We start from the raw sequence: 10,060 nt of genomic DNA, 5'->3' as shown, positions 1-10,060 counted from the left end.
AGGGAGACGCAAGAGGGAGGAGATATGGGGAAATATGTATATGTATAACTGATTCACTTTGTTATAAAGCAGAAACTAACACACCATTGTAAAGAAATTATACTCCAATAGATGTTAAAAAAGTAAAACTAAAGAAACTTTACAGGTAAGCAAAAGCTACGAGAATTGAGCACCATGAAACCAGCCCTAAAACAAATGCTAAAGGAACTTATCTAAGTGCGAAACACAAGAGAAGAAAAGGACCTACAGAAACAAACCCAGAAAATTGAGAAAAAGGTAATAGGAACATACATATCGATAATTACCTTAAATGTGAATGGATTAAATGTTCCAACTATAAAATACATGCTCACTGAATGGACACAAAAACAAGACCCATATATATGCTGTCTAAACTATTACCACTTCAGACCTAGGGACACATGCAGACTGAAAGTGAGGGGATGGCAAAAGATATTTCATGCAAATGGAAATCAAAAGAAGCTGGAATAGCAATACTCATGTCAGATAAAATAGACTTTAAAATAAAGTATGTAACAAGACACAAGGAAGGACACTACATAAGGATCAAGGGATCAATCCAGGAAGAAGATATAACAATTATAAATATATATGAACCCCACATAGGAACACCACAATACATAAGACAAATGCTAACAGCTATAAAAGAGGAAATCGACAGTAACACAATAATAGTGGGGGACTTTAACACCTCACTTACTCCAATGGACAGATCATCCAGACATAAAATGAATAAGGAAACACAAGCTTTAAATGACACAATAGACCAGATGGATTTAACTGATATTTATAGGACATTCCATCTGAAAACAGCAGATTATATTTTCTTCTCAAGTGCATGCAGAACATTCACGGGGATAGATCACATCTTGGGTCAGAAATCAAGCCTTAGTAAATTTAAGAGAATTGAAATCATATCAAGCATCTTTTCTGACCACAACAGTGTGAGATTAGAAATAAATTACTGGGGAAAAAAATTCAAAAACACAAACACATGGAGGCTAAACAACATGTTACTAAATAACCAAGACATCACTGAAGAAATAAAAAGCTACCTAGAGACAAATGACAATGAAAACACGATGATCCAAAACCTATGGGATGTAGCAAAAGCAGTTCTAAGAGGGAATTTTATAGCAATACAATCCTACCTCAAGAAACAAGAAAAATCTCAAATAAACAGTTTAACCTTACACCTAAAGGAACTAGAGAAAAAGAACAAACAAAACCCAAATTTAGTAGAAGGAAAGAAATCATAAAGATCAGAGCAGAAGTAAATGAAATAGAAACAGAGAAAACAATAGGAAATTTCAATAAAATTAAAAGCTGGCTCTTTGAGAAGATAAACAAAATTGATTAACCTTTATACAGACTCATCAAGAAAAAGAGGGAGAGGACTCAAATCAATAAAATTAGAAATGAAAAAGAAGTTACAACAGACACTGCAGAAATACAAAGCATCATAAGAGACTACTACAAGCAACTATATGCCAATAAAATGGACAACTTGGAAGAAATGGGCAAATTCTTAGAAAGGTATAACCTTCCAAGACTGAACAAGGAAGAAATAGAAAATGTGAACAGACCAATCAGAAGTAACGAAATTGAAACTGTGATGAAAAATCTTCCAACAAACAAAAGTCCAGGACCAGGTGGCTTCACAGGTGAATTCTATCAAACATTTAGAGAAGAGCTCACACCCAAAACACATTCTATGAAGCTGCCATCACCCTGATACCAAAACCAGACAAAGATACTACATAAAAGAAAATTACAGACAAATATCACTGATGAATATATGCAAAAATCCTCAACAAAATACTATCAAACAGAATACAGCAACATATTACAAGGATCATAAACCAGGATCAAGTGGGATTTATCCCAGGGATGCAAGGATTCTTCAATATACACAAATCAATCAATGTGATACACCATATTAACAAACTGAAGAATAAAAACCATATGATCATCTCAATAGATGCAGAAAAAGCTTTTGACATAATTCAACACCCATTTATGATAAAAATTCTCTACAAAGTCAGCATAGAGGGAACCTACCTCAACATAATAGACGTCACTTACAACAAACGCACAGCAAACATCATTCTCTATGGTGAAAAACTGAAAGCATTTCCTGTAAATCAGGAACAAGACAAGGGTGTCCACTCTCACTACTATTATTCAACATAATTCTGGAAGTCCTAGCCACAGCAATCAGAGAAGAAAAAGCAATAAAAGTAATACAAATTGGACAAGAAGAAGTAAAACTGTCACTGTTTGCAGATGACATGATACTATACATAGATAAACCTAAAAATACCACCAGAAAACTACTAGAGCTAATCAAAGAATTTGGTAAAGTTGCTGGATAGAAAATTAATGCACAGAAATCTCTTGCATTGCTATACACTAACAATGAAAGATCAGAAAGAGAAATGAAGGAAACAATCCCATTCCCCATTTCAACAAAAAGAATGAACACACCTACCTAAGGAGATAAACGACCTGTCCTCAGAAAATTATAAGACACTGATTAAAGAAATCAAATATGACACAAACAGATGGAGAGATACACCATGTTCTTGGATTGGAAGAATCAGTATTGTGAAAATGACTATAGTACCCAAAGCAATTCACAGATTCAGTGCAATCGCTAACAAGTTACCAATGGCATTTTTTCACAGAACTAGAACAGAAAAATCTTAAAATTTGTATAGAGACACAAAAGACCCTGAATAGCCAAAGCAATCTTGAGAAAAACAAAAACAAAAAACAAGATGGAGCTGGAGGAATCAGGCTCCCTGACTCCAGACTATACTACAAAGCTACAGTAATGAAGACAGTATGGTACTGGCACAAAAACAGAAATAGAGATCAATGGAAAGGGATAGTAAGCCCAGAGATAAACTCACACACCTGTGGTCAACTAATCTATGAAAATGGAGGCAAGGATAAACAATGGAGAAAAGACAGCCTCTTCAATAAGTGGTGCTGGGAAACTGGACAGGTACATTTAAAAGAATGAAATTAGAACACTTCCAAACACCACACACAAAAATAAACTCAAAATGGACTGAAGACCTAAATGTAAGATCAGACACTATAACACTCTTCGAGGAAAACATAGGAAGAACACTCTTTGACATAAATCACAGCAAGATATTTTTTTACCCACGTCCTATAGAAATGGAAATAAAAAAAAAACACTGGGACCTAATGAAACTTAAAAGCTTTTGCATAGCAAAGAAAACCATAAACAAGACAAAAAGACAACCCTCTGAATTGTAGAAAATGTTCGTAAACGAAGCAACTGACAAGGACTAATCTCCAAAATATACAAGCAGCTCATGCAGCTCAATATGAAAGAAACAAACAACCCAATCCAAAAATGGGCAGAAGATCTAAATAGACATTTCTCCAAAGAAGATATACACATTGCCAACAAATGCATGAAAGGATGCTCAACATCACTAATCATCAGAGAAATGCAAATCAGATCTACATTGTGGTATCACCTCACACTTGTCAGAATGCCCATCATCAAAAAATCTACAATCAATAAATGCTGGAGAGGGTGTGGAGAAAAGGTAATACTCTTGCACTGTTGGTGGGAATGTAAATTGACAGTTCCACTATGGAGAACAGTATGGAGGTTCCTTAAAAATCTAAAAATAGAATTACCATATAACTGAGCAATCCCAGTACTGGGCATATACCCTGAGAAAACCATAATTCAAAAAGTGTCATGTACCAAAATGTTCATTGCAGCTCTATTTACAATAGCCAGGACATGGAAGCAACCTAAGTGTCCATCGCCCGATGAATGGATAAAGAAGATGTGGCACATATATACAATGGAATATTACTCAGACATAAAAAAGCGTGAAATAATGCCATTTGCAGCGAGATGGATGGATCAATCGGTGATCATACTGGGTAAAGTAAGTCAGAAAGAGAAAGACAAATATCATATGATATCACTTATATGTGGACTCTAAAAGAAGGATACAAATGAACTTATTTAAAAAACTGAAACAGATTCACAGACTTCAAAAATAAACTTATTGGACTTCCGTGGTGGAGCAGAGTTAAGAATCCACCTGCCAATGCAGGGAACACGGGTTTGATCCCTGGTCCGGGAAGATTCCACATGCTGCAGAGCAACTAAACCCATGCGCCACAACTACTGATCCTGTGCTCTAGAGCCTGCGAGCCACAACTACTGAGCCTGCATGCCACAACTACTGAAGTCTGCATGCCTAGAGCCCATGTTCCACAACGAGAAGCCACCATAATGAGAAGCATATCCACTGCTACGAACAGTAGCTCCCACTCACCACAAATAGAGAAAGCCAGTGCACAGCAACGAAGACCTGACATAGCCAAAAATAAATAAATAAATAAATAAAATTTTAAAATTAAAAAAAAACCCAACTTATGGTTACCAAAGGGGAAAGGTGGGACGAGGGATAAATTAGGAGTTTGGGTTTAAGATATACACACTAATATATATAAAATAGATAATCAACAAGGATTTACTGTATAGCACAGGGAACTCTGCTCAATACTCTGTAATATACTGGCAAAGAATCGGAAAAAGAATGTATATATATATACATATATACATATATATATACATTCTATATATATATAAATATATATATAGAATGTATATATATGTATAAATCAATCACTTTGCTGTACACCTGAAACTAACAGAACATTGTAAATCAATTATACTCCAATATAAAATAAATTTTTTTAAAAGAAATATAAGAAATAATGGCCAAAAAACTCCCCAAATATGATGAATTACATGAATCTACAAATCCAACAAACTATGTAACTACATTTTGTGTAAACCCAGAGACCCACACTGAGATACATTATAATCAAACTATCTAAATCCAAGGAGAAAGAGAGCATCTTGGAGGCAGCAAGAGAAAAATTACTCATCAGACAGAAGGTAACTGCAATAAAATTATCAGCAAATTTCTAAGCAGAAATTTTGGAAGCCAAAAGGTGGTGGAGTATATTTAAACTGCCGAATAAAGAAACCTGTGAACCAAAAATTCTAAGTCTGGCAAAACTGTCCTGCAAAATTGGAGGAGAAATTACAACATTTCCAGATAGACAAAAGCTGAGGATGTTCATTACTATCAAACCCACCCTACAAGAAATCCTACGGGGAGTTTTTCAGGTTGAAATGAAAGGCTGATAGTAACTCAGAGCCATATGAAGACTTAAAGTCCTTCAGCAAAGGTAAACCCATGCGAAAATGTAAAAGCCAGTATTTTTGTAATTTTTATTCATAACTCCACTTTTTATTTTCTATGGGATTTAAAATATGCAGTTTTTGGCATCAATAATACAAGAGGAAAGGTGCTGTACAGAGTAATTTTTGTATGCAATTGAACTCACATTGGTTTCAATGTATGATAGATTGTTATAAGATGTTATATGCTGCTTCATGGTAACCACCAAGAAAATACATGTATAGAATATACACAAAATGAAATAAGGGAACCAAAATGTTTCATTACCAAAAAATCAACTAAATACAAAAGAAGAGAGTGATGGAGGAAATGAGGGACAGAAAAGCTATAAAACATATGAAAAATAAATAGAAAATGACAGAAATAAGTCCTTTTTCATTAGTAATTACTTTAAATGTAGAGAGATTAAACTCTCCAAGGCAGAGATCAGCAGAATAGCTCTTTAAAATACAGGATCCAACTCTATGTTCTCTGCAAGAAACTCCCTTTAAGTCTACAGATACGCATAGCTTTAAAGTGAAAGAATGGAAAAATATATTCCAGGCAAATAGTAACCAAAGGAGAGCAGATGTGGTATATTTATATCAGACAACATAAATTTTAAGTCAAAAAAATGTTACAAGAGACAAGGAAGGACCTATATACAGATAACATGGTCAATTTACCCAGAAGTTATAACAATTATAAACATATAAGAGCCAAATATTCCGAAAATGTATGAAACAAATACTGCCACAAGTGAAGGTAGAAGGAGGGGGAATACGGCGGAAGAGTAAGACGCGGAGATCACCTTCCTCTCCACAGATACATCAGAAATGCATCTACACGTGGAACAACTCCTACAAGTGAAGGTAGAAATAGATGGACCTGCAATAATAGTTGGAAACTTGAACATCTCACTCTCAATAATGTATACAACTAGATTTAAGATCAATAAGGAAATAGAGGACCATAAATCAACTCGAACAGACATATACAGAACATTCCACCCAACAACAGAAGAATACACATTCTTCTCGAGTGCACATGGAACATTCTCTACTATAGACTATATGTTAGGCCATAAAACAAGTCTAATTATATTTTAAAAGTATGAAATCATACAAACAATCTTTTAAAATCACAGTGGAATGAAGCTAAAGTTAGAAATTTTTATAGAAGTTGGAAAATCCACAAATATGTGGAAATTAAGCAACATTTTCTTAACACACTTAAAGATTAAGATTGTAAATTTAATGTTATTATATTTTATTACAATTTTAAATAGTAATTTTTTTAAATTGGAGAGGTAGAACGTTGAGGGAATTATGCTAAGTGAAATAAGTCAGACAGAGAAAAACAAATACCATATGATCTTATTTATATGTGGAACTTAAAACAACAACATCAACAAACCAAGCTCATAGATACAGAGAACAGATTGGTGGTTGCCAGAGCTGGGGTGGGTAGGGGGTGGGAGAAATGGTTGAAGGGAGTCAAAAGATACAAACTTTCAGTTATAAAATAATTAAGTCATTGGTATATAATGTACAGTATGGTAACTATGTTTAATAATACTGTATTCCATATTTAAAAGATGCTAGAAGAGTAGATTCTAAAATTATCACAAGAAAAAATGTTGTAACTATGTTTGGTGACGGATGTTAACTAGACTTACTGCAGGGATTATTTCACAATATGTACAAATATTAAGTCATTGTGTTGTATACCTGGAAACTAATATAATGTTATATATCAATTATACCTCAATTTAAAAATGGAGAGACAGAGAATCACAGCATACTGGATCAGAAACCTCCATGAGAACCAGTACTGGTGTAGGAAAATCTTAACTGTAATTGACAAAGTCCTGGAGGCTCAGTGTGGACAAGTTTGACAGCTAAAAACTCCACAATGGCCCAGACATAGAGGGGCCTCATATTTTCATGAGTTTGGCTCCAGGGGAGCAACCAAGTTCTCACAATGAAGATCAGAGGAAAAAATATCCCTTCCTGCTTCCAGTAGGGAGAGGGTAAAAGTGAGCATTTTGAAATATGCCCAGAGCTTTCCTTAACAAGGTGTACCCTCAAGGTACCAGAGCATAACTAATCGGTGTTTTATCAGACCCTATTCAACCTATGGAGAGGGAAATGCCCTATTCTAACCCTCCCTGGTCTTCCTGTCTCACAGAAAGGGAAAAAAACAAAACAAAACAAAACAAAACTAGAGGCACTTGAGAAGGTGAGGAAAGAATAAGTGAGCTTGAGAAACAGAGGGATAGAGAAAAGATAAACTATGCTAAAACTAACAAAAAGAAATGTGATGTAGCTATGTTAATTTCAGACAAAATAGACTGCCAAGTAGGGAAAATTATCAAGGATAAAAAAGAATATTAAATAATGATAAAGGGGCAAATTCTCTAAAAACACATACAAGTTTTTTTTAATCTGTACATGCCTAATAACAGATACCTCCAATAGGTGAGGTAAAACTGAATTGCAAGGAGAAATAGATAAATCCACTATTATAGTTGGAGACTTCAATTTTCCACTATGAGTAATTGACAGATCCAGCAGGCAGAAAGTCAGTAAGACATAGTTGAATTGACCAGCATCATCATTAATTGGATCTAATTGACATGTATATAATACTTACCCAACAACAGCAGAATACACGTTATTCTCAAACTCACACAGAACATTCACTAAGAGATTCTGGGCCTTACAGCATACTTTAACAAATTTTAAAGGATAGAAATCATACAAAGAATGAACTGAGACCACAATGGAATTAGACTACAAATCAGGAACAGAAGGACAGTTAAGACAATCCTCAAATACTTGGAGATTAAATAACACATGCATCAAAGCAGTTTAAATAGAAACTTTAAAATATTTTGAGCTAAATTAAAATGAAAATACAACTTATCAAATTTGTGGGATGCAGCAAAGGCAGGACTTAGAGGGATATTTGTACCAGTAAATGCATATATTAAAAAAGAAAGATCTAAAATAAATAATCTAAGCTTTCACCTTAGGAAACCAGAAAAAGAACAAATTAAATCCAAAGTAAGTAGAAGAAAAGAAATTTTAAAATTAGAGCAGAAATCTATGAAACTGAAAACAGGAAATCAATAGAGAAAATCAGCAAAACCAAAAGTTGGATCTTTGAAAACATCAATAAAATCTATAAACCTCCAGCTAGGTTAACAATGAAAAAGGAGGTAAGATCCAAATTATGAATACCAATAATGAGCAAGAGGTCATCACAACTGATTTCATGGACATTAATACTATAATAAAGGAATATTATGAAAAACTATATGCCCACAAATCTGATATCCCAGATGAAACAGACTAATTCTTTGAGAGACATAATCTACCAAAACTCACACAAGAAGAGATAGATAATCTGAATATATATGTATATGTTTATATACATATATCTATATATATACACATTAGTATGTTATATATATAACATACTTGCATATATACATATATGTATATAATATAAAATAATTTTAAAATATATGTAATTACATCAATAATCTTCAAAACAGAAAGCATCAGACTCAAATGCATTCACTGGTGAATGCTACCAAATTTTCAAGAAAAATTTGTAACAATTCTTGACAATGTCATCCAAGAAATAGAAATGCAGGAAATACTACCTAACTTATTCCATGGAGCCAGGATTACCCTAATATCAAAATCAGACAAAGACACTACAAGAAAGGAAAATTACAGACCAATATTTATCATAATGTAAAAATCCTCAACAAAATATTAGCAAATCAAATCCAACAATGCATAAAAAGAATAATATACCATGACCAAGTGGGATTTATTAAAAGCATGCAAGGCTAGTTCAAAATTAGAAAGTCAACTAATGTCCCCTATCATCACATCAATAAGCTAAGGAAGAAAAATCATTTACTATCAATAAATGCATAAAATGCATTAAAAAATCATTTTAATCTAAAAATAGAGACAGGGATAGAAATAGAAGTAGATTAGAGATAGAGAGACAGAAAGAGATTTATTACAATTGTCTCATGTGATTATGGAGTCTGAGAACCCCCACGACCTGCTGTCTGTGGCCCAGAGACCCACAAAAGCCAGTGGTGTGGTTCAATGCCTGAGAACCAGAGAGTCAATGGTGTAGATTCCAGTCTGAGTCTGAAGGTCTAAGAACCAGGAGCATGGAGGGCAGGAGAAGATTGATGTCCCAGCCATGCAGTCAGGCAGAGAGGGAGTGAATCCTCCCTTGCACCACCTTTTTGTTATATTCAGGCCCTTAACAGATGGCATGATCCTCACCCACACTGGGGAGGGCAATCCACTACACTCAGTCTACTGATTCAAATGTTAATTTCTTCCAGAAACATCCTCACTGAAGCACACAGAAATAATGTTTAACCAGATATCTGGGCATCCCTTGATCCAGTAAAGTTGACACATAAAATTAATTACCACATTACTTAATGGTGAGAAACTAGATGCTTTCCTAGGATTAGGAACAAGGCAAAGATATCTACTCACACAACTCCTGTTCAACATTGTACTGGATGTTCTAGCTAAAGCAATAAGAAAAGAAGTAGAGGTACATAGATTGGGAAGGAAGAAATAAAAATGTCTTCTTTTATATTACCTGATGGTCTATGTAGAAAATCCTAAAGAATCAACCAAAAAAACCTCTTAGAACTAATAAGAAATTACAGGAAGATTGTAAGAGACAAGGTTGACATACAAATGTCAATTGCTTTCCTATATACCAGC

At 34.2% G+C, this 10,060-nt stretch overlaps 1 protein-coding gene across 1 annotated transcript in view; it reads right to left on the bottom strand.

Moving 5' to 3' along the window:
• The window catches only part of LOC112066430 (iron-sulfur clusters transporter ABCB7, mitochondrial-like), a 61,061-nt gene that overhangs the window by 9,571 nt on the left and 41,430 nt on the right, over nt 1-10,060 (bottom strand). Inside the window, exon 4 of the mRNA XM_024129477.1 lies at nt 9,933-9,954. Within this exon, the coding sequence (XP_023985245.1) occupies nt 9,933-9,954 (22 nt within the window). The remainder of the gene's footprint in view (nt 1-9,932; nt 9,955-10,060) is intronic.

This window comes from Physeter macrocephalus, chromosome 21 (assembly GCF_002837175.3).
Source record: "Physeter macrocephalus isolate SW-GA chromosome 21, ASM283717v5, whole genome shotgun sequence".
NCBI classification, from domain to species: domain Eukaryota; kingdom Metazoa; phylum Chordata; class Mammalia; order Artiodactyla; family Physeteridae; genus Physeter; species Physeter macrocephalus.
Note: the sequence above shows the minus strand (reverse complement) of the source record. Positions and strands in the feature narration are given on the sequence as shown.